The 27,583-nt window shown below is 54.8% G+C and overlaps 2 protein-coding genes and 2 long non-coding RNA genes across 5 annotated transcripts in view; 2 read left to right on the top strand and 2 right to left on the bottom strand.

Annotated features, from left to right (window-relative positions):
* RNF19B (ring finger protein 19B) overlaps positions 1-15,179 on the bottom strand; it is a 37,796-nt gene extending 22,617 nt beyond the window's left edge. Inside the window, exon 1 of the mRNA XM_064172587.1 lies at positions 15,082-15,179. The gene's annotated coding sequence lies outside the window, so the exon portion shown is untranslated. The remainder of the gene's footprint in view (positions 1-15,081) is intronic.
* On the top strand, positions 265-20,174 carry LOC135190842 (uncharacterized). Its single transcript, XR_010308651.1, has 3 exons — positions 265-465; positions 6,441-6,545; positions 19,141-20,174. It is a non-coding gene; the product is annotated as an uncharacterized LOC135190842 (long non-coding RNA).
* Positions 18,378-25,463, bottom strand: AK2 (adenylate kinase 2). 2 transcript variants are annotated; one of them, XM_064172591.1, is made up of 7 exons: positions 25,317-25,463; positions 24,679-24,804; positions 22,655-22,765; positions 22,451-22,545; positions 21,427-21,499; positions 20,605-20,800; positions 18,378-18,530 (listed from the first exon to the last, which is right to left on the bottom strand). In XM_064172591.1, exons 1-7 carry the CDS (start codon positions 25,428-25,430, stop codon positions 18,523-18,525), a joined length of 723 nt encoding a protein of 240 aa, XP_064028661.1. In that variant the 5' UTR covers positions 25,431-25,463; the 3' UTR covers positions 18,378-18,522. The 2 variants fall into 2 exon arrangements, with proteins under 2 accessions (XP_064028661.1, XP_064028660.1); XM_064172590.1 differs by lacking the exon at positions 18,378-18,530 and having other exon boundaries at positions 20,420-20,800.
* Positions 22,759-27,409, top strand: LOC135190843 (uncharacterized). The gene is made up of 4 exons (XR_010308652.1): positions 22,759-23,258; positions 24,234-24,471; positions 24,633-24,827; positions 26,868-27,409. It is a non-coding gene; the product is annotated as an uncharacterized LOC135190843 (long non-coding RNA).
* The last annotated feature ends 174 nt before the right edge of the window (positions 27,410-27,583 follow it).

Raw genomic sequence — 27,583 nt, 5'->3', positions numbered from 1 at the left:
CCCTGCGCGCCCTCCCCGGCCGCCGCCGCCGGCGCCATTTTGGTTGCGGGCAGCGCCCCCTGGCAGGGCCTGGCGCCCGCGGGGCTCGCTGCGGTGGGGGCTGGCGCCGGCCCCGGCCCGCAGCAGCAGAGCCTCGAGGGGCTCCGAAGCGTCTTCAGTGCTGCTGCAGCCCCGCGCCGCGGTCCGGGTCCCCTCAGTGCTCGAGTTCTTAGTGCCTCGGATCGCCCTCAGTGCCTCAGCTCCCCTCAGCACCACTGCCAGGGGCTTCGCCCAGTCTCAGCCTTGGCACTTAGTGGTGCGTTGAGAGGGGCACCGGTGCTGTCCTGGGGTGGGTGGATGCAGCTCTGCTCCACAGCCTGGCTCCCCCCAGTGTCTGAGTTCCTGCTCTGTGCCTCAGGGCCGCCCTCAGCATCCTGCCCTCAGCCCTGCCAGAGGCTTCACCCAGGCCCACGCCTGGCGCTAATGGTGAGTTGTGAGGCAGCCTGGTACTCTCCTGGGGAGGGTGGGTGGCTGTGGCCTGTGGCAGTTTGGGCCTTAATGTGTCTCTTGTTGAAGAAGGGGGAGGTCTGTAACCACGAGAAGCCCCTCTCAATTCATTCCTCCCTACCTTGGCCCTGCCTCTCCTTTGCAATATGGAGACAACAGGAGGCAGCAGTGCCCAGGTGGGCAGCAGAGCCAATGGCAGCCTGGGCTGGCTCAGGAGCAGTGTGGGCAGCAGGACAAGGGAGGTTCTTCTGCCCCTGTGCTCAGCACTGCTCAGGCCACCCCTGCAGTGCTGTGTCCAGCTCTGGGCTCCTCCACTGCAGAGAGATGCTGAGGTGCTGGAAGGTGTTTGGAGAAGGGCAGCAAGGCTGGGGAGGGGCCTGGAGCACAGCCCTGTGAGGAGAGGCTGAGGGAGCTGGGGGGGTGCAGCCTGCAGCAGAGGAGGCTCAGGGCAGAGCTCATTGCTGCCTGCAGCTGCCTGCAGGGAGGCTGTAGCCAGGTGGGGTTGGGCTCTGCTGCCAGGCAGGCAGCAACAGAAGAAGGGGACACAGCCTGAAGCTGTGCCAGGGCAGGTTGAGGCTGGATGTGAGGAGGAAGTTGTTGTCAGAGAGAGTGATTGGCATTGGAATGGGCTGCCCAGGGAGGTGGTGGAGTGGCTGTGGCTGGAGGTGTTGCAGCCAAGCCTGGCTGGGGCACTTAGTGCCATGGTGTGGTTGGTTGGGCAGGGCTGGGTACTAGGTTGGGCTGGAGGAGCTTGGAGCTCTCTTCCAACCTGCTTGATTCTATGACTCTATATTCATGAGGAGCTGTGTGGTTTACTCACCCCTTTCACACAGGCACTGAAACTGTAACCCACATTCGTGCTGCACTCATGCAAAAACATAAAAGCCTCTGTTTCCTCCCCGGGTTCCCCCATGCCCACAGGGGTCTGCCAGCCCTTCAAAGGCAGATAAGCTAAGGGGAAGGACACTGCTGCTTATTATGCAGGGCAGGCGAAGCAGAAAGATCTGCTGGGTCTGTGAAGTGCATGTTAACTCGGCACGGAAGGGGCTGCTTTCCCTGCAGACTGTCAGCTGCTGGCTGGACAGACTGTAGTGATTCGTGTGACAAGTGTGGCTTCATCGCTGTCTCCCAGCTAGCGCCGTTCCTGAAGCCGTCTCTCTCAGCAGAGCCCATTAGCATCGTTATTAGCAGGCTCCTTCCTGGCTGCTGAGGGCCCCCTTCAGTGCCTCTGGGATGCAGAAGAAGGTTTAGCAAAGCAAACCCAGGCTGACAGTCGGAAGCACCTGGGTTTCACTGCCTGACTTGCTGCAGGCAAAGCCTCTCTGCCGGTCTGTGCGGCTGAGATAACGATGAGGCTTCCCGGCTTGATGGACTGGAGAATGCAGGTGCAGAGGGAGTAAATCACCTGCACAAGAGCACACAAATGAAGCTTTTTCCTCTCCCAACACCTTTCAGCTCTCCTGTTACCTTCACTGAGCTTTTCTTCGTGCATTCTACACCCTCACCTAGTGCTTGTCCCAAGCTGCCTGCTGCACTCAAGTCCTTGCCCAGAGCTTATGGTCCTCAGATTTGTCAGCTCTCCCTCACCTCTGCCGTGCTCCATAATACACATGGCTTTGGCCCAGCTGGAAGCTTTGGATCATGCTTAGAATTGCTCTCAGAGTGTCAAGTTCCTTCCTGGGATCAAGAACCCTCTCATTAGCAAGCTAATTTAGCAAGGGAGCCAAATAATTCTGCTCCAAGAGAGGCAGAGATGATACCAGGGTGGACAGTTTGAGTGGCTGAGCTCTGGTCCCTAGCAGGTCATGGGCAGGTGTGAAGATGCTTAGCATTCCTCTGACACTTGTGGTGTGAGTGAAAAGATCCTCTCCCCATGTCACTGGAGGGAAAGGAAGCCCAGAGAAAGAAAGGAGAGAGGTTGCACTGGTGTAAAGCAAGACAAGATTGACATGAGCTGTTCCTGCCTGCCATGAGCCAGGTATGTGGCATCCCCAAATGGCTGTTGCTCCCCATCTGGAGCAGAGGCTGTCTTGGGCTGATGATTTCACTCCAAAATCCACACTCCTGACTGAAACAGAGAAACCTGAGCAGGACTTGTGTGTGGGACGGATCTCCCAGACAGCTCTCTGACAGCTCAGCCCTGTGTCCTTTGCAGCACAAGAGCACAGACTGTAGCTAATTGTGGGAAGGTTTCAGCTCCAGAGCTAATGTGAGACAGGCCTGAATTACCAGTTAGTGCCGCCACAAACAGAGAGGCAGAGAGCAAAACCATCTGGAGTCCCTGGGAAAGGCATCAGCTCACAACCTGCTGATGGGGCAGAAATGACTCTGCGTTCCCTTAGATGAGGAATCATGACACAAACAGGGCTGGAGGAGGCCAGAGGAAATCTGAGGGGGCTCACAGTGACTTCAGAGCTGGTTTTGGAGACATCTTCCCCGCTCCTGAGCTGTGCAGGCTTGCCAGAAGGCAAACAAAGCTGGGGAAGGGTCTAGAGAACAAATCAGGAGGGCACCAGAGCTGATGAAGGGTCTAGAGAACAAGTCAGGAGGGCACCAGAGCTGATGAAGGGTCTAGAGAACAAGTCAGGAGGGCACCAGAGCTGATGAAGGGTCTAGAGAACAAGTCAGGAGGGCACCAGAGCTGATGAAGGGTCTAGAGAACAACTCAGGAGGGCACCAGAGCTGATGAAGAGTCCAGAGGACAAGAAGGGCACCAGAGCTGATGAAGGGCCTGGAGGACAAGTCTTAGGAGGAATGTCTGAGGGAATTGGGGTGTTTTAGTCTGGAGAAGAGGCTGAGGGGAGACCTCATTGCTCTCTACAGCTCCCTGAAAGGAGGTTGGAGAGAGGTGGAATCAGTCTCTTCTCCCTAGTCTCAGGTGATAGAATGAGAGGAAATAGCCTAAAACTGTGCAAGGGGAGGTTTAGGATGAACATTAGGGAAAAAATTCTTTTCCTGCCAGAGTGGTGAGGGATTGGCACAGGCTGCCCAGGGAGGTGCTGGAGTCCCCACCCCTGGAGGTGTTCAGGAAACCTGTGGCCATGGCGCTTGGGACCACAGTTTAACAGCCAGGGTGGCGTTGGGTTGATAGTCGAACTCAATGATCATAGAGGGCTTTTCCAACCCAAACAACTCTGTGATTCTGGATTTGAGGGACTTGAGTGCTTTTATGGAGCTCAGAAACACAGACTGCCAACTGTCCTGCCCCCACTGTGGTCCAGACATAGCAGCTACTTGCAAACAAGTTCTCCACGGCCGAGGTGTTTCGCTGTGTTGAGTTTCCACAGCCCTTGCCAGGAGCAGAGGCTCCTGCTCAGTGAGTTCAGTTTGAACTCAGTAGTTTGTTTTGATTCAAACTGGAAAAAAAAAAACCCAACCCAACACTCAACCAACCACCAAACCAGTCAGGAGCTGGAGCTGGGAAGGAGAGGGCACAGAAGTGAGCTGCCAGGAAGAGGGAGGAAAGAGCTGTCTTGGAAAGTCGTTGGATTGGGAATGAGATTAACTCAGCCCCTCCCTGGGGCTGCAGGGAAACTGTCACCAGCCTGACCGTTTGTCTGAGGGGATATTTGAAAAGATCAACAAAAGAGAACAGCAGTGGAAGGGGGGGTGGGGGATAAACAGGAAAGGGAAGGGAATGGAAACGCTTCAGTGAGCTGCTTCACAAATCCCAGCTCCCATAGGCAAATTTGCTTTTGCTTACACTGGCAGAATGCTGGAAGGCTGCTGACTTCCAACCTCACTGCTTAAACCAGAGCAGGATTTGGCAGAGGTGACTTTGCAAGCTGCCTGAAAGTGCTGTGTACCTCCCAGGAAGGCTTCCAGCAGTGGTATGGGGCAGGGCACCAGCTGGAGCCAACCCACGCTGCCCAGTGCTGTCCCCATGCCCGGACAGGGCAGCCGAGGAGGTCGGACTGGGCTGAACTTGCCTTTGGGAGGCACAAGGTCACTTCCCAGAGAATCACACCCAGCCACCCACACCCCCAAATCCCCCTGCACAGCAGAGTGACAGCTCTGTCACTGCCTGCAAGGAGGAAGAGCCTCTGGTGATGTAATAAAAACTCCCCTTGGTAATTCAGAGAGTGAAAGCAGAGGCTGGCTGCCGGGAAAGGGATTGTGAAACCCAGCTCTTAGACTGGGAGTATTTGCATGGAGGGACTGGGGCGTGCTGTGGCCAAGATCCTGCTGTGGTGGGGTGCTGGCAGGCGTGGTGGCTTGGGTTTGCAGCTGATAAAATAGAAACTCTGGCTCCTGCCATGGCCTCTTTGCCCTTCCCTACCCTTTCCTGGTTACCCAGCTAGGACAAGTAAGATAAATAGCTGCTCATTGCTCTCCAGGATGCAGGAGGATGTTGAAACAGCTATTTCAGGGCACACACAGATTCAATTTGCCTGAAAGCTCCAGGTTATTCTGGCACTGAGGTGTGAACTCCTCCCTGGAACAGGCTGTTTTCTCCAGAAGTACACAGGTTTCCTGGGGGGTTCTCCCTCTTTACCCAGGCAGGGCTGGGCAAGTAGTTGCTCATGGCTCACAGGAGGCATCTGCAGAGCAGATGAAGTTTAGAGAAAATCCAGCTCTGTGCTGCTGCTTTCTGAAGTAGCCACAGCCACCACGACATGGGGGAAGGAGTGGAACAGCTCTGCACCAGCAATTCTTCCTTGTTGCAGGGCAGGGGCACTCTGGAGTGACTCAGCTCCCATCTTGTTGGGCAGGTTGAGACCTTTGGTCCTGCTTGGGTGGGACAGCCAAGGCTGTGAAAGGGATCCAGATGCAGCAGGATTCACCAGTGCCAAGATGCAGATGACAGCTTCAAGGGTCTGTCTCCTGAGGACCCTCCACAGGGACACAGCCAGGTACAGGCTGAAACCCTGAGAGGTTGCTGTAGACACAGATGAAGCTGAGAAGCACAGACAGACCCAAGCAGCACAAAGGCTGTTTCAAACTTCCCAGAGATGCAGTGTGGGGGTCTCATGCCAGCTCCCTGTCTTGAAAAGTCGTGGCCAGGAGCATGCAGACCTCACTTAATTCCTCCTTGAGCAAGTCCAGCTCCCCTGTGCAGAGCTGGGTTGACACCTTGGTCTGTCAGAGAGGCTCAGTGGAGCTTGGCCCTGAGAGCTCCGAGCTCTGAGGTGAGAGACGCTTTGCATTCAGGAGGCAGCAGCTGTGTAGTCGAGAACTGAAGCTCATTGAGGTCATTTTCTCCAGGGCCTTGGGGAAACCCTGCTCTGTAATGACATGCACTCTGATCACTTCTCAGATGGAGATGTCATTAAGGGCTGGTTATGTCTCTCCAGGGAGGACAGCAGTGGCTGGGGAGGGCTCTTCCCCAGAGTGCAGATCCGCACACGCTTTCTGGGCTGATCTAGTTAGTTCATGTTCTGTTTGCTTCTCCTGCTCCCCCTGAGATGTGCTCAGGGAAGGAAGAGATGGCTCTGCTTGACTCCCTTTTCCTCTGCTGCACTTAACAAGGATTGACATTCTCTTAAATGAAGAGCAAAAGGCAGGAGATGGGAACCCTGGGACCAGAAATTCAAGGCTTTTGGAGGAGGCTTGTTCTGGTTTACTCCTTGGCTACACCTCCATCTCCCCAGCCCACTCTGCTCCCTCCTGACACCCACATGGCACTGCACAGCCATCTTCCACTCCCTGCTGTGGCTTTCCAGGGAAGATGCTGCCATGTGGAATCCTGGGAGGGAGCTCCCACATGGAGCTCTCTGAAAGCATCCTCTGAAGACAGAGGAACACTGCTCCCCTTCCTTGAAATCCTGACTCTGCTTGTGGATGGAAGTAGGGGGGGAAGCAGGGAATCATCTTGTAAGCCTGGGAGCTGCCCACACACATGGCAAATCTTGTCAGCAGCTGAAAAAAAAGGGGTGGGAGGTGGGGAGATTTGGAGGGGGAAGAACTTGGAGGCTCTTGTGTGCCCACAACGCTCACCATCCTGTCTCCTGCAGGGCTCAGCCAGCCAGGAGGGCCATGGGCTCGGCCTGGTGGCTGCCAGGCGTGCACTGAAAGGAGACGCAGGGAGATCTGCCATCGGCGTCAGCACTGATGTAAAGGTAGGGAGAGCTAAGCAGCTACTCAGAATAGCAACCTGCCAGGTTTTGCCCCTCCACAAAAGCAGCATTTCCTTTTGTAATCAAAGCACAGGCTGCTCTGATCTCTTTCTCCACCTGCTGTCCTCTGCAGCTTTGGGGAGAGAAGTTAGCAGTGATCCTGGCTCCCAATTCACTCTTCCTGGTGAGCTGCTGTCCTTAATGACAGGGGATTTGTAACTGAGAAGGTTTAGAGCAGTAGGGTGCTGCCATCAGGGAAAGTGCTGGGCTGAGCCTTTACAACGTGAAGGAGCAGTCAGGGCTCCCTCCTCACCTGAGCTGTTAAACAGACAATTGTGTGTTTGGTGTTGGCATAGACACAGGCAAATTAGTCACTGGAGAAAACCCCCAGAGTCTGTGACAGCTGCTTGTGGCTAGAAGACAGCAGAGGTGACAAACACCTCTGATAGCAGTGGGCAGCTGCCTGTCGAGGGCACACTGTGCCAGGATGGTGGTGGCCAAGGAGAGACAGGTGCCACCAGCAAGAGGCATGGAGATGATGTGACAGAGCAGGAAGTGGCTCTGGAGGCTTTCCTCTCTCCTCATTCCCCTGATGGGTTTTTGGGGTGCTCAGCATCTTGCAGCAAGGAACAAGAGAAAATCTTCAAGAGGACTATTTGTGGAGGGCTGAGGGAGGTTTGTTCTGCCCTCCAGAAAGCAGAGACAGAGAAGCTAGAGGAGTGCTGGCACAGGGCTTGATTTCTGCAAGGAGAACAGAGTGAGGCACTGGCCTGGTTTCCAGGAAAGGAGAACAGTGTGTCACAGAGAAGGCATTGAAAAGACCTGAGGCTTCTGCCTCAGCTTTGTGTCTGACTCTGGCAGACACGTGGGTGCTTGGGAGTTCAAAAGGCTGAACTGAGGCTGTCCTGCAGCTGGCACAGCCGTTGCTGGAGCACAGACCGCAACCAGTGGCCCTGTCTCTGCTGGAGATCCCCGTGTGGCTCAGCAGCCTTGTCCCTACAGCACTGCCCTTTGCAGTGGGGCTGTGGAAACTGGAAAGCTTGGTATGAGACCCCAGCTTTAGTGCCCAGACCCCCAAAGAGACACTGGCAGCTCTTCAGCAGCACCTCAAAACCTCACAGCATCTCTGCCATACTTTCCAGCCGCTGCATCCTACAAGCACAGGTGGGGCCAGGCACACCACACATTTCCTCCACCCAACCCACCCATTTCCTATTTTCTGCAGACATGACAAGTAGTGAGTTAATCCTGCAGGCCATAAACTAAGCTGTATTAGCAGACACCATCTGTCCTTTTTCATTTGCTGATGCACGACCTATTTTGCTGTGTAGTGGAGCAGGCGCTGCAGTTTTGGGGCTTGCATGCTGCAGTGTCCCTGCTGCCAGGGTATAATCCATGGCTCACAGTGACCTGCTGATGGGAGAAGGCTCCAGTGAACTGAGCACTAGAGGGGACCTGCTCTCACCTCAGGTGGTGGCTTGTCCCTAAGGCTGCTTGGCCTCCAAAGACAAGAGCAGAACTATCCTCGGCAGGGCCTCTCCTTACCTGGGGCCCCTTCAGCAGTGGCCATGGGAAGCTGACTGTGAAGCAGCAGCTTCTCAGAGCCACCAGCCAAACTTCACAGCTCTGCACTGGGGCTGGGGACAGGAAAAGTGGAGTAAGGCAAGTAAAAAGGGCCTGTTTTCATCTTGGCAGGGGAAGGGACTCAGGCACACTCCCTCACTTGCTGGGAGGTTACTGCCATTGTGGAGAGAGAACTGAGACATTCACATGGGGCTTAAACCCTGTGTCTGCTCCACACTGATGTGGTGATTCTTTCTCCTCTGCCTTGGAGGCAGAGTCTCCAAAACACCACCTCAGCACCTCCAGGAATGCCAGAACATGGAGATCATCCTCACATCAATGCAGGGTTCATGGAACAGGTCTGTGGCATGCCCAGAACTCAGCTGTGCTGCTTTGGCCTGGGGTAGTTCTGTGCTTGACCAAAACTCAGCAGCATCAATCACATCAGGAGAAGGAAAGACAGGAAGAGAACTCATTTTTTTATCTCTCTGAGGGGATCTGGCCATGTCTTGGAGCAGTCTGCTGACCCTTGTCTGGGTACAGAAGTACAGATGTGATTGAAGGTCATAAAACCATCAGGATATTTCCAAAGCAGTTATCATGCTTGACTTAACCAACTCTCAAAGCAATTCCAAAGGTTAGCACCTTTGGAAGCTTCATTTCCTCCTCAATTTACCAACTTTTTAACTCAGGGCTGGTGACAGAAAATTTCCCTGAGCTCTGAACTAAAACTCATTAGGAGTCAGGGAGGGAAATGGGTGCAGGGAGCTTGGTGCTGACACATTCATCACTTACTCAGGACCGAGACAGTTGCTGCTCATTGCCTGGGGTCGTAAAAGCAGCTGGGGAGTTTTCAGCTTCCTGCCTTAGCTCACACCAAAAGTGGAAGGGGTTACTCGCACTGCCCTTGGCGTTAGCCAGAGTACTTCTTTCTGAATTAGCTCAGTTGCACCATTTGGGCTTTCCGAGGAACTCTTCTCCTGCTGTGTAGGATCCACCCCCTCCTCTGCCGTCGGTGCTCTGTGAGTGGCCAGGGCTGGCTGCTGCCAGGACAGCGCAAGAGTGCTGCTGTGGAGTCATTTTCCTTTCCTGCTAGTTCTGCTCTTCTCTCTCAGCAGCTGGCTCAAGCTCTGAACCCCGGACTTTCCTACCCTGCAGCTGCAATCTAGGGCAACCCCTGCACAGTCTCACTGCCTACAGAGGTCCTTGGCCCTTCTACCAGTCTCAGCAAGCTTTGGACACCCACAGCTTCCAGGATCACTAAGCCCAGTGCCTCCTTCCTGTCTTCACTAAGCTTTGCCCAGTCTTCCCTTGTCCATGCTGTGGACATTCTGCATCAGATGAGAGCAAAGCTAATGTCTTTCCTGTGAGATGTCCTGGTGTCCCTCCAGCCCTGCCCTGAGGTGGGATCTCCATCCTGCACTGCAGGGAGAGGGGATGGTGCCTGCTGTCAGATTCTCTGTGCTAGGAACAAGGTTTACTTGCTTGAGGTAGAAATCCCCACAACAGGCCTGCTCCCAGTGTTTCTTCTTTCTTCCCTTGTGCTTTGGGAAGAGAACTGACTCCATAATTGTACTGATCTAGGGCCAAGGAACAAACATTCCCCCCCCACCCCTTTACAGGCCTCTCCTGTGTGCTGTGTGAGGAAGAGGAGCAAGGAAGAGCAGTGCTTTGCCCAGGCTAGAATGTACCCAAATCTGTGACCACTGCTGGGAAGTGGGGAGAGGAAGAAACAGCAGCAGCCCATGTGGTCAGCCCTGGTGAGGGCAGCTCCTGCCCAGAACTGCCTGGGGAACATTCCCATTTTCCTAACCAGCAACAGCTGTCAAAGGGGGAAAGAAGAATGATCTGGAGCCTGCCAGCAGCACTTCCCTCTGCAGCCAGGATGGGAGAGCAGCAGAGTGCTCCCAGCACAGCCCTGTGGCCCCACAGCAAGGAAAACCTGTGTCACTTTCCAGAGGGCTAAGCCAGCACTAACCAGGTGGGAAATGTACCAGTGTCTTACTTTGGAAATCAGCTTGAGCAGGGGTTCCTTGGCTCACAGGGAATCTTCCCCCAGCCTGGCCCATGGCTGCCCTCAGCCTGCTTCAGTCCAGGGCTGTTCTCTCTGCAGCAGAACAAGTTGGCTAAAGGGAAAGAGGAGCTGTAGGTTTGTGCACCTTTCATTCCTGGACCAGCATGGAAAAGTAAATTATAGGGTTTGTCCTGCCAGGGTTTGCCACTGACCCATCCCTTCCTTCCCCCCAGCCTGATGCCATGACCAGAGGCCCATTCTCTCTAACTTCCCTTCAAACAGAGCCCACCTTTACCCCAGCCAGGAAATCTCTCTTCTCCCTCATCCTTTTACCACCATGAGAAATCCTCCTCCCTCTCGGGGGCTGATGTCTCCTGTGGGTGTCCTTAGCCAGCATTTCAGCAAACCTAAGCCCCTAGTGCTGCCTGAGGAGACTCAACTGTGCACAGCAGGACACCGAGTAGGAAGTTTCTGGGGTGAGCAGCATATGCTGAGACTTCAGGTCCTGCTGTTGCTCCATAGCATCATGCTAACAGGGAGCTAGCAGTTTGGACCATCTGCCCAGCCCTGCCTACTCTGATCCAAGCTGCCATCCCAGTTGCCCTGAGCACCAGGGGAAGTCCAGTGCCTGCCACTGAAGTAGCAGGAGCCGCCAAGTGCCTCCCAGAGATCTCCCAGTTAGAGCATCCTTCCCCAGCACAACTCCTGCAGTCTCTCAGGGGGCAACCGTTGGCTACCACAGCTCTGTTGAACAGAGCAGAGACAGCCTAGCTCCTCCTGGCCTTCCTCTTGCCTTCCCTGCACCTCTGCCCTCTTGCTTACTTGGGGAGGGCACCGCAGGCTGCTGCCCTTCCCAGGTACGTGCAGCTCAGCCGCAGCAGCATGCTGGGCTTCACGTAGCGCTGGGTCCTGCTCCAGCTCTTCCCGCCCACTCTCCCTGGATCTCCTGCAGGATGCACCCAGAGGTGCTGCCCATCCCCAGACACGTAAGGAAAATGTTCTCAGCATGGGATGAGCACCAAAACTGCAGCTGGAGAACCTGGCAGGGGACTCGGAGCAAAGCCCTGGCCCCGGGCAGAGGACCAAGAATGCCTCTTTCCCATCCAACCAGCCAAGGCTTTGAACCCTGCCAAACCCCAGTGTTTGTTCCTGCCTTTGGCAAGCCAGATGGCAACAAAAGCATGTGTGAGGCAGAAAGAGGAGTTCCAGTGAAGGAGGGAAGTGGGTTTCTCTTGGGCCTCTGTGACCTTTTCTGGTTTGGAAGTAACAGGGATGGTGCAGAGGCTCTAACAATGCACAGTGAGGAGGTTTCAGCTGCCCCATGCAGCAGGACAAACCATGTGGCCTTCTTCAGCCAGAGGAAACTGGAGCCACAGCCCAGCTTTTGGCTGCTGGGGTGGAACCAGTGCAAATCCAGCTCTGAGGAGTCAGTGCCTTTGCCTGTTTGCAAGGAAAATTTATGTGCAGCCATGGAGCCTTGCTGGGGACACCTTTTACTTCCAGCCCTGGGGCTCTGGCATACAGGACCTGCTGTGTGAGAGGCAGTTTTTCTTCTGCTGGGAAGAGCAGCCAAGCCAAGTTCTCCTGGAGCCTGTGGACTGGGATTTATATCAGGATTCCACTGACTCTGTCCTCGCTGCCCTCCTTGGAGAAGCAAGCACAGAGTGAACTGTTGGGGCAGAGCCAAGAGAAGGGCTGAGACTGACAAGAGCCAGACAACTCCAAGTGCTTCCAGCCCTTCTTGCTCAGCTTCAGAGAGAAAGCAGCACTGGCAGAAGACAAGGAGCAGGGCTTTGCACAGGTGGGTTGGGAAGACACCTGAATGTCCCCAGAGCTGAGACTTAAGGCCAGGTTTCCAGCAAGGATGGAAATGCTGATTTGGCCAAAGGGATATTTCTGTTGGGAAGCAGGGAATTATTGATTACTCCAAATAACCTCAACCCTTAAACAAAGAGCTACTTCAGCAGAAGGCAATTGCAGCCTGTGTTTAGGGAGAGGCTAGAGGGGACTTCAGGGTGGCCCAGGCAGCAATGGGAACACAGCAAGCCATTGTCCTTGATTCAGCTGCTGTGCTGCCTGCCCTGCCTGCTTTCACAGTGGTACCAGATAAGGAGCAAAAACAAATACAAGGTGGGCACCTCTGAGTGCCAAAGGAACAGCAAAACATTCACTGCAGTGGAGTCCTGGCCAACATGGGCTGTGGGATAGGAAGGATTAAATATCTCACAGGACTTGGCTCAGCTCCCAGAGCCCTTTCTGGACACTGGCACAAGGGCAGCTCCTCCTGGTGCCCCAGGGCTCTGCAGAGATTCACAAGGTCTCATGGCCCTCTTCTGCTAGGGAGGGCTGTGCTGCAGGATGGACAGCAACACCCCCCAGAGCACAAGTTCCCACCTGCCGTGTGTCTGGCTAGCAGTGATCTGCTGCAGCAGGGACCAAAGGGTGGCTGTGGAGTGGGGGTCACAGAAAGGCACAAGGGACGTGGCAGAGACTCAGCTGCTCCAGCTGATGTGCAGATGCCAGGCTGTGGAACATTCACATGATCATCCCTTCTGCAGTGGAGGCAGTTACAGGGGGAACAGCAAGGAGAGGCAGCTGAGCAGGGGAGAAGGTCAAGGACTAGGGGGGCTGACTGGGCCTTTCTGCTTGCTGGAGGTTCTGCTGCCATTCCCCTGCTCAGGTTGGAGTAACTGTGCTGGTTTGAGGGCTCAGACTGCCACAATAACCTTGAAAGAATCAAGCGAAAACAGGACTTGGAAGCAGAGTTAGCAGTTAGCTGCTGGTCATGCAGAACCAGAGACTGGAACTGCACAGACGCAGCATTAACTCCTCCCTGCACCTTCCTAAACTGCCCTCAGGAGCCTGGATCAGGCTGTGCCCAGCAAGGTCTCACTCAGGAGCACCTGGGCCCACCTAGAGCTGGCTCCTTCCCACCACAGCTGCCCTGTGCAGCACCGAGAGCTGCTGGCAGGTCCTCGCCTCCCCTGCCCACGTCAGAGGCACGAAACACAGCTGGCCACACAGCCACCTGGGGTGATGCCACCACAGCCTGCTCCTCAAAGCCTCCAAGTGCAGGTCCTGTGCCCCCTAGCTCCCACAGAAGTCTCCACAGCAGCACAAACTGCTGCTGGTTGCAAGGTTAGCACAGAATCAGCAGCAGCAGCATGGCCACCGTGGGCCACTCCCAAACGCTCCCTGTAGACCCTGCATCTGTGCCTGCCTTGAAGAGGTTTGCTGCATCTCACAGCAACAGCCTGCTCTAATTGAAGCTTACTTATGCTGCTCTTTGCACTTCTGCTCTCTCATGTGCTCTGAGGAATTCCTGGCTGCACTGCTCCATGACCCCACTGCTGCTCCCAGCCCTTTAAATGACACCAGAAAGGTGTGAAAGTCATTCCAGCTAAAGGGTTGTGACAGGACCCTTGGCCTCTCCTTGGCCATAGATTTCAAACTAGGTTTCATCAGCCCTGCTGAGCTTCTGCTTTGTCCTTCTTCCCTCTCTGCTCCAGCACTGCTTTCTGATACCCTCAGGGCTTACCAGTAATGGGCTTCTGGATCTCAGATGTGCTTTCAGATACACATCAAGGATCCCGAGGGGCAAGAGGCTGGCACGGATTGAGTGGATGCTGAGGCTGAGAGCTGGGTTTGTTCAGCCTTGAGCAGAGAAGGCTTAGTGGAGGCCTTATTACCACAGACCAGTGCATAAAGGGTGGCTACCCAGAGGATGGAGACTCCCTTTTTACAAGGAGTGCCATGGAAAAGACAATGCATACAAGTTACTGCTGAGGAGATTCCCACTGGACTCCAGCAGACAATTTTTCCCCATGGGAACAGTTAAGAGAAGGGAATAATCTCCCAAGGGAAGCAGTGGGTTCCCCTACACTGGGCAGTTTGAAGGCTCAGCTTGCCAGGGTGCTGGGCCAGCTCATTTCAACTCCACTATCACCTAGAAAGGTTGGAAGAGATGATCCCTGGGGTCCCTTCCAAGCTGGCATTCTGTGAACTCACTTCCCAGTTTGCCAACGTGCTGCAGGGCACTGCTGCCCAGCCTGCCCGTAGGTGTGGAGTCCCTGCAACCCCCTGCTGTGGAAGCCAGCTGTAAATCCAGCAGCTTTTGCAGGCATTAAAGAATCAGCCCAACCCTTTGGATTAGGAAGAGATGCCAACCTCCCACACCCAGGGGCCAGCACAGCTCATAGGTGCTGCTGGGATGCTGCAGGGCACAGAGGTGACCCTCACCCCTCAGTTCTCTCTGCTGGCAGCTGGGATCCCGTTATGCAACCACAGTGCCAAAAGGCAATACGACATCCAGAGCTGTTTCAAGGACCAGGGGTTGGGTTTGTTGTTTTTTTGCCTTTCCAGGTCTGCAGATCCCCAGGATCCACATCCAGAGAGCTCCCAGCAGTGATCGTGCTCCTGGCTGCCTCCCCCAGAGCCATCGCTTCCCGCATGGGCAGGGGAAGTGTGGAGGCTGCTGGAGATGTGCAGCTCAGGATTGCCACCCCAAAGGCAGGCTGCTGGGCTCAGCCCCAGTGCACCAGCACTGCCTGCAGCCTCCTCTTAGCCAGATGCAGACCTGGTCTGCAAACTTCCCGTTCATTCCATCAGTGATTCCTGTTCTAATCTCAAGAGGGAACTCTGGTCCCCTTCCCCAGAGAGGCACCAGGGCTGCTCCCCATCCCTTCAGCCCATGCGGGAGGTGCAGGTATTCCTGGTGCTTCCCATCCAAGTCAGGGACGGACACTGCTATTCCAGGGGGACACATCTGCAGTTTCTGCAGCAGCCTGCCAGCCTCTGACCCGATCCCACTGCCCAAGAGCCAAGCCCTGCTGTGCCAGGCTCCCAGGGCATTGCTGCTGCCCAAGAGCCATCCCCACTCCAACACCTCAGCCAGCATGCAGAGGCAGGCTCTGATCCCACAGCCCCCCACGGAGCCCACTCTGATCCCGGAGCATCTCTTACCTCTCCCTGGAGCCCACTCCAGATGCAGCTCTCTTCCCTCCGCAGTCTCCCGACTCTCCCTTTCCCACTCCCCTTCCCTCTGCGCCACCTCCTCGCTGTGATGTCAGCGCCAGCCCTGCCTCCGCAGCCGCCCAGCACAGCCCTCCGCGGCCACGCAGCCTCCCCAGCACGCCCCTCTGCTGCTCCCCATCCCCACGGTTGCCACAGCGACGAGGAGAGGGAATCCCATCCTCTGCTCCTCCACTGCAGCTCTTCCTAAAGAGCCTGGAGACCATGGGAAGGACAAGGGGATGGCTGGAAAGAGCAGCAGGAAGGGCCAGCGATACCTGCGTGGCCTTGGGGGAAGCTGTGGCTCACACCTGGAAGGGAAGGGAGAGCAGAGGCAGTCATGGGATGCAGGCTCAGGCAGAACAAGCGCTCACCTCGGCCGCAGGCACCCCCAGCGTCCCCAGTGCTGCACCAGCGCTCTTCCCACCTTCCCACCCCCTCCATTCATCGCTCTCAGCCTGCTCTTTGTTCCTCAGCCCCACGTGCTCTTTGTTTCAGGGCCGGGCACACGCTCCGTGGTGGTACAGAACCGCTACAGATGAGGGCTTTGTGCTGTTTGCCCGCAGCAGGGCCTCGGGAGCGGCTTCTCGCTCCCAGCTCAAGGTCAGAGATCAGGCATCGATCAGACGCTGAAGCTCAGCTCTAAAGCAGACCATCAGGAGTCAGTGGATTCATTATTACCAACCACAAATCCACAGCGAAAGGCTTTTCTCTGCAATCTCTCTCTTGCAGATGGCTCCAGCAGGAAGGGAGCAGGGCAGATACAGTATTTTTAGGACTGCAGCATAGTTTTTAATGGGAAAGAGGTGGCCCAGGGCTCTTCATCCCTTCCTCCCTTCCCCCCTCCGAGATGCTCTTTCTTTTCAGCCGAAATACTGCTGCATTAGGGAACAGGTCACTTCCTCTAGCAGTGAGAATTCAGTGTCCTATTTGATGCTGGTCCTTGTGCTATAAATAGGAAATTCCCTCCCCCCTTTTATAGTTGCTGGATAATTGTGTGTATGAAATATGAACAGTTTTCAAAAGAGTGCCTGATAAGCAGCTTGCTGGAGTGAAATCATTGAACAGAAGGAACTCAGAGCACCTGCAGAGCATCACATGCTGTGGAAAACATTCAAGGGCAACGTGACAGAGATGGGTCACAGAACAGATCCAACCAGAGAGGATACAGCCTCGAGCTGAACAGTCTCTCCTACAGCAGCCTCCCCACAGCACCCCAACAATCCATTTCACACTCCACACTTAGCTAAGGATCAAACAGAAGCCCAGCTTGGAGAAGCCAAGACTCCTCCATCCCACATTCTAGACTCCACAGTAAGCTAAGGATCAAACAGAAGCCCAGCTTGGAGAAGCCAAGACTCCTCCATCCCACATTCTAGACTCCACAGTAAGCTAAGGATCAAACAGAAGCCCAGCTCAGAGGAGCCAAGACTCCTCCATCCCACATTCTAGACTCCACACTTAGCTAAGGATCAAACAGAAGCCCAGCTCAGAGGAGCCAGGACTTCTCCCATCCCACATTCTAGACAGCCAGGAGGAGCAGGCAGAACAGGTTTTTAAGACAACAGCAGGCAAGCAGCAGAGGAGACAATGCCAAACAATAAGAGTGTAGCTGAGCATCCATCATCAAAAGAAAGAAGGGAAGAACATCACAAACAGCAGCGAGGCACAAGCTTGCCATCAAGAGAGAGAATGCTAATGAGTTACAGGGAGGTAATAAAAACACCAGAGCACAGAGACTGAATGGCTGAGGAGCAGCAGAGCCCAATTATGCTGAAGAAACCAGTAATTTCTGGAGGAAATGGGCATATGCAGCCTGACCCTTTCTGATCCTGGCCCACAACACCCAAACCAAAGCAGGGCTGCAAGGGTGGTACCAAGGGCACTGCAGAACAAGCCTCCACCAGGACATGAAGAGCAGCCTTCCTCTGAGCACCTCAGAGCAGGATCCCTGTGCAGAAGGATCAAAGGGAGGCCAGGAAATGTTCCTGCTCCCTGGGTCAGGGCAGATTTTGCTCTGGGTACCTTAGAGAGAAGGGGCAGAAGGCAACAAGGTACAAAAGGCAGAAAGCAAATCAGCAGAAGAGAAGGCACAAAATGTGGCTTCCAGTTTCTGCAGGAGGAGAGACTGAAATGACTTCAGCTCCTCCAAACACTGCTCAGGGGGAGAGGGAAAAGGCTGGGAATGGTATCAGTAAAACACACCTGAAAGGAGCTGTGGCCAGAAGGGGTCAGGACAGGCAGGGGCTTAGTGCTTTCAACATCACACAGGAAGAAACAGGAGAGAGAAAAAGCAGCAAGACACCATTGCTATGGTGACAGAAAGCATTGGAACACACTCAGCAAGGAAAAGAAGAGATAAAAAGGAATTACAAGGCACATTTCCAAGCTGCACAGAACAACATCCTTGAGATAGGATCAGGCCTGAGGATCCACCCAGCTCCACTGTGAGTTGGCTTAGGTTGTCATCTGCCTCTTCATCTTCCATGCTGTCTGCAGGTCAAAGAGGACACAGGAACAGATACAAAATGTAAAGGGGTTATTTTATTGATTCAGAGGTTAGACAAGGCACCATTTGATCTAAAAAGAAATGCAAAGAACCCCACCCCAAGTAAGTGTTGGTTGGCTTTTTTTTTTTTTGGCAATTAAGAAAGTCTCCTTTGCATTTCTCCAGCATTCAGTGTGAATTCCAGCTTGGTCAAGATCACAGACAAAGCCACTCCTCTGCCAAGTAAGGCAGGCTTGGACTAGAGCTGTGGCCCCTCTGTTTAGCAGCAAAGAAACCTTCAGAAGGCTCTGTGCTGGGTTTAGGAATGCAGCAGAACAAGAAAAACAAAAACTTCCAGGAAAAAGAAAAGACTCAAGCATCTTTTTCCCTTCCCTTTCAGCAATGAGTCATTTGTTCAGTTTGGTCCTTGCTTACAGGAAGCAACTTCAGAAAAAGAATAATACAATACAATAAATCACAGCAAACCCTGCAGTGGCCTCAGAGTACCAAGAGCCCACGAGCCAAGCCCTGAAAGGCCCAGAGAAGCCTGGAATGGTCATTTTAGCCCTACCCCAACAGGTCAAAAACCTGCAGCTGCTCAAGTGGCAGAGTTGTTTCAAGTCTCTGCAATTGCTTTGCCTCCCCACGCAGTGATTTCAGGAGGAGGTCATCTCCTCTCCACAGTGATTCTGCTGAGTAGAAAAAATCCAAACAAAACCCAACCAAATCAGCCCCCAAACCCCCCCTCCCACCCCTTGTCTACCACTTCCTCTTCCCCCCCTCCCATCAAGCGTGTCCTCCATCCCAGTTGCCCTCCCTGCCTCCCTTGCACCCAGGGGAGGGCTGCTGCAGTGGGTGATGTAGCAGTGTGCAGCATTTGGTGGTGTCTCATCTGGTTCACGGAGTCACTCAGCTGGAATAAATGGGAACAGAGAGAGAGAGAGAGAAAAAAAATGTTTAGGGAAAAAATCCAACCAGAATCAATGCTGGTTTATGGCAGAAAAAGGCTGATGAGCTGAATGCAAAGTGAGCACAAGGAGGGGAAAGGAATGGAGGGTGGCAGAACACACTGTTCTGGCTGTGGAGTGAAAGGATTGACCCAATGCAGGCAACACCATCAGGCCAGGGAGCCCTCTTGCCACGATGGCAAAGTGCAGGGGTGAGGGTTGCACTTCACAGGCTCACAGGATGTCAGGGGTTGGAAGGGACCCAAAGAGGTCACCGAGTCCAAGCCCCCTGCTGGAGCAGGACCATTCAATCTAGCTCAGTTCTCTGACTCTCTCAAGCAGACAAAATAAAAGCTGCTCCCAACTCAATTTCTTTACAGTCACTGAGATGTTGGGGGCAGCTCCAACACAATCTGTCCTCCCCACTGGCCTGGAGCATGGCAGTTCTATGCTCAATCCCATCCCCTGGCATGTGCTGGGGCTGCCCTGAGTGGGCAAGGACCATCTGGGAGCTGTCTCAGGGGGCTGCTGGCAGAACCAGCACCGTTTACTTTCAACCCTTCTCTCTCCCCACAGTCACCTGCTTTCAACAGCAACAAGTCAGCTGCTTTCAGTTCCTGCTGTTTGCTGGAAGGGAAGAGGTTGTTTCCTCGGAGAGGATGGAGGAGGAGGACAGAAGGAGACTTTCAGACAAAAGAGAAATGATTAAAAGAGCAAAGGATTGCTGAGGATTAGGCATCTGCTCTGGATGTGCAGCCCACAGCAGCTCAGTGCACAGGAGGCAGGACAGCTCCTCCAGGAAACACACATGGGAAGGCCAAAGGACAAAGTTTCATCAGGACCAATCTGCATTTACAGTGGAATCCTCTAGGAAAGGCTGAAATCCAGCACGGGCAAAGGTCACCACAGAGCAGCCCCAAGAAGCTGGGGCACAAAGCACACTGCACACAGTGTGCTGCAGTGGGCAGCCTGGCAGAGCAGTTTGATTTGCTCAAGAAACAAGTACATTTCCATGAGCTCATCATGAAGGTCGTTGGCTCAAGGGCACATGAAGCCAGTGGTTAATGCTGCTGCTGCCTCTCAGGCCTTGAAAAAATCATTTGTGTTGCAGTAAAGGCTTTATTTAGAGCTTAGGAATCAGGAAAAGCTCAACACATCTTCACCTCCTTGGAAAAGCCAAGGGCAAAAAATAAAGAGATAAACCCAAAGTCTCTTCCTTGTCCTCAGCAAATCAACTTGCCACACACAGAGTCACAGACTCTGACCAGAGACTTCATGTTAAAAAGAAACAAGGCCAAGAAAGCATCTCACTAATATTCACCACACTGGAGGACTCACAAATGAGGAGAGACTGCAACCCCCCAGCTCTCACCCACCCTCTTGCTGCCCCAACAAGCCACATCAGAACAGGAGGAAGCCAAGCAGTGCTCAGGTCACCTTCCACCCCACAGAGATTAAAACACATCCAATGAGATCAAATTCTCGGCCCTGAGCAGCAGCAGAGCCAGGCTGTGCCTCCCACAGCTCTCTCTCACACACACAGAGCCCTTCACATGCTTCCCACCAGCAACCTCCTCTTTCATTTCCTGCTTCACCTATCCAGCACCCTCTGAAGGTCCTTCCCACAAGGCTGAGGTTTTGGTCTCCAGACTTCTCCCAGTCCTCTGTGGAGCAAGCAGGAGGAGGTGCAAAAGCAGAGCTTCTTTCAGGAGAGAATGAAAACAAAAGAATTTGGAGCCAAAGGAGTGGGAAAGCTCCTTCCTGGCAGCAGGCTGCTGGTGCTTGGGCTCGCCGCGACCTCTAGAGGCCAAACCTCCAGCATCGGCAGACAGACTGAAGTTGACAGCTACTGAGAGACCGTTAACAGCTTCTTTAATGGACAAGCAGCACAACCCTGCCCTGGGCTGCACCCCCTTTTCTACTCTGCTTAGCTCTTCACCCACCCGAGACCCCAGAGAGACAGAGATGGAGAGACAAAGAGAGAAAAAGGAGAGCCCCATGCTGGGACAGAGCCCTAAACGAACATAACCAGGTCTTTACATGTTGCTCTTGAGAAGGCTGCCAGGATGCTGGCAAACACCACGTCGGGAGACTGGGAGGCATCCACGGCCGTGTGGATCCCACGGCTGCTGTAGTAGGAGACCAAGGGGGAGGTCTGGGTGTGGTAGGCCTTCAGCCGCGTCTTCAGAGCCGTCTCGTTGTCGTCCGAGCGGCGGATCAGAGGCTCTCCAGTCACCTGGCAGAAGCAAGGGGACAGCTCCAGCTGGCTGCAGCCTGGCAGGCTCCCCCCTTCTTCTCTCCTGCTGCCCTCCTCCTCGACAGCGAGGAGCTGCAGAGGTGATCTGCAGGGCAGAGCAGAGGGAGCCCAGGGCAGCTGAGCCATGGTCCAGGGCAGTCACTTGTCCCAGTTTGGGATGGAATCCACTCTCAGCCCTTTCCAGGGGTCCCTATGGTTTGAAGGGGAATCTGGGATCCCTCAAACCACCACACCACTGAAGAGAGAAGGATTCAGCAATGTGGGCATCCCCACACACACCTCTGCTTGCCAAAACATGCCCAAGAAGCCCTGAGAGCAGACACCAGCTACAGTTGCTTCCCAGGAGGGAAACCAGTCACAGCCCACTACAACTTCAGCTATGGACAGAGTCAAGCAAGTTCTGAGGCTGGCAGAGCCCAGGCTGGCTCTGTGGAAGGGCTGTGCCCTTCACTTATCCCTCCCTGCAGTGCCAGTGGCTCAGGATGCTCAGGCAGCTCCCCACAGAGTCAGGAGAGAAGGAAGGAAAGAAGTTTTCCCAGCGATGCTGCAAAGCACCAAGCTAAACCCAAAGCAAGGCTGAGCTGTGGCCCTGGGAGCTCACATACATCGTCCTTCATGTGCTCTTTGGGGGGTCTGAACTCCTCGTGGTAGGAGCGGCCACTCGCTGGGTGAATCAGCCTGAGACAGAAAGCAAATGTCAGCAAAGGAGCCCAGTGCCAGGACAAGATCTCCTGAACCTGCCACTCAGCAGCACAGAAACATCTGCAGTAGCAACAACAACCCAATTAGCCTCCCCCTGTTAAGACAAAAAAGTCCTCTTCTGGCTATTTCTGTGCCAAGAGCCTCTTCAGGCACTTGAGCAAAGCAGCTGCACTAGGATCAGAGAATCACAGGATCCTTTTGCTTGGCAAAGAAAGACCTTTAAGATCATCCACTCCAACTGTTCTCTAACTCTACCAAGGCTGGTGCTAAACCATGGCCCTCAGCATCACAGCTCTGCCTGCAGGGATGGGGACTCAGCCACCTCCCTGGGCAGCCTGTGCCAGTCTCTGAGAACCCTGTCAGTGAAGAAATTTCTTCTAATGCTCAACCTAAACCCCTCCCCTGGTGCAGCTTGAGGCCATTTCCTTTTGTTCTTTAGAAGACACCAACCCTCACTTGGCTTCAACCTCCTTTCAGGGAGTTGTAAGAGAGCCAGAAAGACTAAAGAGCTGGAGAAAAGCTTTTTACTTCATGCTTTACTGGGGAAAGAGGTTGGATCTTGGAGGTGCAAGTGTGACAGAGATCGATAGTGGAGAGGTCTGTGTGCCTGCATGGCCACAAATGACCCTGGACAGGGTGCTTAGCAGATGTCCTGCTAAGGGAGCAGTAATAGCTCCAGAGAAGCAAGAACATGAAGACAGCAGTGGTCAACACCAGGCTTAAAGGCTGAGCTGGGTCACCAAGGACGCTGCTGCCTATCAGCAACTCCTATTTATAGGGCAACAAAGGGTCTCTGTTCAAGGCTGGCAGGAAGAGTAGGAACCTAACAGAGACCAGCACAGCACTGAGAATGACACAAAGATCCAAAATTAGGATGCTCTCTGCTAAACTAGGGAAGCACCAAGGGTCTGGGAGAGAAAAATGTACCTGCCAGTGATCCTCCTGATGAGCAAGGAGTCAGGGATGCTGAACTCAATGACAGAGTCCAGCTTCTCTCTCCTCTTCTCCAGGAGCTCATCCAGCTGCAACAGAAAACACCCAGCTCAGAGCAGAGAGGCACAACCAAGGGATCCCCATCCCTAGGGAAGAGGGAGAAGATGCCAGAGCAGCCCCCATGCAGAGCCCAGGTACCATTTCAGCCTGCTTCACCGTGCGTGGAAAGCCATCCAGGAGGAAGCCATTCTTGCAGGGAGGGGAGTCGAGGTTGTTCTCTATCAGCTCCACCACCATCTCATCGCTCACCTGCCAAGAGGGGAGAGCCACAGCTCAGGAGGGACGCTCCACTTTCACACACAGCTGCTCCCCACCAGCTGCTGTACCCACAGCAGCACCCAGGCTGCAGCAGACCCCTTTTTACAGCAGTTCCTGGCAGCAGAGGCATGGCCACAGCACAGGGCATGGCTCCAACAGGGCAAAAGCTGCACGCTTGGACCTGCCTATGGCAGGGAAACACTCCCTGCCCTGGGTGTCAACAGCAAGACGTGGCTGGTGAGACATTTCACCCTGGGAACACTCCAGCCTGGGCAGGACTTGGACCAGCACTGGAACCTCACTGTTACAAAGGTTGTCCTCAAGATGACAGAAATGTAGCAACCTTTTTTTCTTGAACCAAATCATGATCTTTATTTCCTGTTACTTTGTACCTTCACCCACACATCCCTGTCAGTAGGCAGCCTTGGCCAGGAAGGGCAAAGCAAGCAAGCTGCTCATGGACTCTCATAAACCTTGTGTGAAGGTAAATGCCCAAAAGCTGCTGACAAGCTCTGCCCTGGCTGGCTGCTTTTTCCCTATATCCTGATCTCAGCATACCACTGGGATTAGCCCTTTTTCTACACTGCAGCATCTGGAAAGTCCTAACAGATGCTGCAGCTCCAACAGTGGTTGTTTATTCCAGAGCAGCTCCCCCCAGCAGTGCTGTTTGCTCCAGCACACGCAGCTGGGACCCAGCAGGATTTGGGTCCAGACTGGCACCAGCAGACGTAAACATGAGCCCTGTGGTGGGAAGCCAACAGGCGCGGGGGGGGGGGGGGCGGCAGTTTGGGTGAAGAAGCAAAGTCACTGCTGTGCTTTCTTGATTATTTCTTCATAATCAAGCATAAAAAAACCCATCCTGAAGCTGCTGTGCTCCCAGCTGAGTTATCAGAGAGCCAGAGGAGGCTGTGACGGAGGTACCTGTGGAGCAGCCCCGGTGCTGCCTGCCACACACACGTGGCAGATACCACCAAGCCTCCCCAGATAAGGTCCCTATCTTTCATAACCAGCTGGGATATTGCAGGCTTGGTGTTGCAATGCAAACTTAAGAGTAAAATGCTGGAGATAAGCCAGGCTGCCTTTCCTACCCAGGGCCTGTGGATTCTCTCTGTGAGGCATTCAGAGGCTCACGACCGCTGAAAAAGATGCCAAAAATCTGCCCCACACTGCTTAGCTTTGGGGTGAGTCACTGCAATTTGTTGTCCCCTCAAGATGTTTCAGTCATTTTGGGCAAGATTATAGAATCAAGCAGGTTGAAAGAGACCTCCAAGCTCATCCAGTCCAACCTAGCACCCAGCCCTATCCAGTCAACCACACCATGGCACTAAGTGCCCCATTCAGGCTTTACCCTCAGCAAACTGTGCCAGAGAGCTCAGCTTTTGTCTCTTGAGAATCCAAAGTGTCCTCTCTGCCCTCCTGTAACTCTGACAGCAGCACTAACTCTGTTTTCACCTTACAGTTACAGGTAAACATCACTTGTCAAGAGCTGGGACGCAGATCAACCCTCTGAACAAAGTTTTCCACCCCACAGGAGTCTAAGCATCATGTGAGCAGCTTTGGCTTTGAGGATAAGGTTAAATGAGGATACTGAGGATGATGAAGGATAAACATTCACCTCAAGTGTCCAGGAGCCACAGAGCAGCCAGCTAGATCCCAACCTGTGGCAGAAAGAACCCACCCAGGGACACAGGCTGCTGGTAAGGAGCAGTTTTGAAGGGCAGAGATGTTTTTAAGGGATGTTTCTCCTGCAGGAAGCCCTCATCTCTGCCTTCACCCTGCAGTCTGCCTTCCTCCACTGACTGAGTCTTGTCATTGAGGCTTTTCATTGCAAGGTGGATTTTGCCTGTTCTCATTCCAGGTGCTGCCAGACCATCTCCTCCCCAGCACATCTCCCCACTACCCACCAGCTTCCCTGAATCCATCGTCTCTTTCAGCCGCTTGCCCAGCTCCGACCCCGAGGCCACCATGGCCCGCAGCATGTCCCCAGTTGCCAGGTGGCAAACGCAGTAGGTCTCTGCCAGCTTCGGTGCCTGTAAGAGAGGACAGACAAGAGGTGAGCTTGCTGGAACGGTTTGAGAGCCAGGACCCCCCGCCCCGGTAAGGCCTTGTGTCCCCCTCGCAGCAGCGGGATGGTCGGTAACTGGTCAACACGTGGCAGGGGCCAGTGGGCAGCCCTGAGCGCCGGGTGCTCCGGCAGCAGGGCCAGAGCATGGGATCCACGCAGACAGCCCTAGGAAGGCAACTCGGGACAAAGCGCCCCGGTGCACGGGGGCCCTGCGGGCGACCAGACCACAGGCCTGCGCCTCTGGGGTAGAAGAGGCCCGGGGCCCTCCGGAGTAGGGACAAGCTGGACACCCCAGTCCCTCGTCGGGGAAGGTGAGGCCGGACTCTCGCGGCCCTCCAGGCCGTGGCTCAGACGCTAGGTCAAAGGTAGTGAGGACCAGGCGGCCCGGTCCCGCCGGTCGCTACCGGGAGGCGACCCGGAACGGCCGCGGCTCTGCTGGGAACAGCCCATGCACCTTCTCCCCAGTGCCCCCCTCACCTGCGTGCCCTTGCCGGCGCCCGGTGGCCCCAACAAAACAGCACGGATACCCTGCCGGAGCCCCGGGCCCGGGGCCTGCCCGCGGCCACCCCCTGCCTGCGCGCTCGGAGCCATGGCTGCCGCCGTCTGCACGCCGCCGCGCCCCGCCCCGCCCCGCCCGCGGCCAATGGGCGGCGACGCCGGGGACGCACACCCCGTGGGCGGGGCCGCGAGTGCGGCGGGCGGGGTTACGCTGCGATGGGCGGGGTTATGTTGCGATGGGCGGGGTTATGTTGCGATGGGCGGGGTTATGCTGCGATGGGCGTGGTTTAGTGCAGCGCGCGTTGTGTAGGGGCGGGGCTTGTGCAGAGAGGGGGGGGGTTGTTGGCCGGTGGGCGTGGTCTCCGCGAGGTGGGCGGTGCCATGGGCGGTGCCATGGGCGGTGCCAGGCGTCCCTGCGCCGGGCGTCCTCGCTGTGCAGGGGCCAGGCTCATCGAGTCGTTAAGGCTGGAAAAGACCTCTTAAGGTCATCAGTTCCAACCATCAACCCAACCCCCACTGTGCTCACTAAACCTGGACCATGCCAAGACGGATGGGGATCACAGGATCACAGCCTCACAGGACATCAGGGATTGGAAGGGAGCCAAAGAGATCATCCAGTCCAACCCCCCTGCCAGAGCAGGACCACACAATCCAGCTCAGGACACACAGGAACACATCCAGACAGGCCTGCAAAGGCTCCACAGAAGAAGACTCCACAACCTCTCTGGGCAGCCTGTGCCAGGGCTCTGGGAGCCTTCCAGGCAAGAAGTTCCCCCTTGTGTTGAGCTGGAACCTCCTGTGCTGCAGCTTCCATGCTGCCTTGTCCTATCCCAGGCAGCAAGTGAGCAGAAACTGTCCCCCCACTCCTGACCCCCAGCCCTCAGGTATTTATAGACATTTATTAAATCCCCTCTCAGTCTTCTCCAGACGAAGCAGCCCCAGGTCCCTCAGCTTCTCCTCATCAGGCAGTGCTCCCATCCCCTCATCATCCTCGTAGCCCTGTGCTGGGCCTTCTCTAGCAGATCTCTGTCCCTCTTAAACTGGGGAGCCCAAAACTGAAGGCAGTGCTCAAGATGAGGTCTAACCAGGGCAGAGTGGAGGCAGAGGAGAACTTCCCCCGATCTGTGTGGACTCAGCACTTTGGAACATGGTTTAGTGGCCATGGTGGTCTTAGGGTGACATTGGACTCAATCTTGGAGGTCTTTTACAACCAAAACAATTCTATGATTCAGTGAAGCCTGCAGTATCCCACACTGGAGAATCATTAAGTTTGGAAAAGACCTCTAAGATCATCACACATTTCCTCTTGGCCTGTCATTAGTTACTTGAGAGAAGAGGCTGTCATGCTGTCCTGCATGGGCTGGGCTCACCACACTTTGCTGGCCAGGCTCAACCACACTGCCCTGCCTGGGCTGAGCATCAGGCACTGCTTGGCACACCCAGAAGTGAGCAGGCACTGCTGTGTGTTGCACCATGCTGCCAAATCCTGATATTTTTCTTCTCTCCTCCCATTTGGTGCTCTCTGTACAGCTCGCCCCAGTCCTGCACAGCACAGTGCTGGGCCAGAGAACCAGAAAAACAGGCCAAGATCTCACAGGAGACAAGAGCTTTGCTGGCCCTGGTTGCCAGGAGAGTCCATGACAGAGCCAAGACCACAGTGTCAAGTACAGGAACCTAGGGTAAATTGATCCTTCTCCCCCCACTCAGTGGAGGCAGCCACCCTTCCACACACAGAGTGTGCGACACCCGAGAGGGAGCTGCAAACCCGCAAGGAGGAAAAACTCTCCTCTGCCAGCTTGTGCTTTGTGGGAAGGAGCAGTGAAACCCTTCCCAAGGGCACAAATGCAGGCAAAGAGAGAACTGCTTCACCTGAGGGGGCGTCTGCATGGGTGGCAGAGGTGGGTCTGCTGCTGGGGACCCCACTGACACTGGCAGTAGGACACCAAGGGCAGAATGAGTCCCAGATACCTCCCCTGGCCAGTGTCCCAGCCAGCCAGGCGCTGCTCAGCCTTGCATCTGCAGCGAGCCTCGTTTCCCTGGCAGCAGCCTTGATGAGGTATTTTTGGCTCTCTTCCCCCCGAGGGTCCCTGCGCAGGCCCAGGCTGCAGCCAGGCTCACGACATCCCTGTCAGCCTGGGGATGGGCTGCTGGCACGGTGGGGACTCGGTGAGAACCTGGGGTGTCTGCTGGGGGCCCTGGGAGGGGATGAGTGAGGGGGAGAGCACTCCTTAAAAGGCATGAAGGAT

The sequence above is a fragment of the Pogoniulus pusillus genome, chromosome 37 (assembly GCF_015220805.1).
Source record: "Pogoniulus pusillus isolate bPogPus1 chromosome 37, bPogPus1.pri, whole genome shotgun sequence".
Classification (NCBI taxonomy): domain Eukaryota; kingdom Metazoa; phylum Chordata; class Aves; order Piciformes; family Lybiidae; genus Pogoniulus; species Pogoniulus pusillus.
This window is presented reverse-complemented; position numbering and strand designations above follow the sequence as displayed.

Bases quoted from the DNA above. Each gene is read 5' to 3' on its own strand.
- AK2 (XM_064172590.1), bottom strand. From the start codon at position 25,430: ATGGCTCCGAGCGCGCAGGCAGGGGGTGGCCGCGGGCAGGCCCCGGGC. The intron at 22,766-24,678 runs GTGGGTAGTGGG...CCCTCTTGGCAG, and splicing joins CGATGGATTCAGGGAAGCTG to GTGAGCGATGAGATGGTGGT. The intron at 20,801-21,426 runs GTATGTGAGCTC...TGCTTCTGCCAG, and splicing joins AAGAGCACATGAAGGACGAT to GTGACTGGAGAGCCTCTGAT.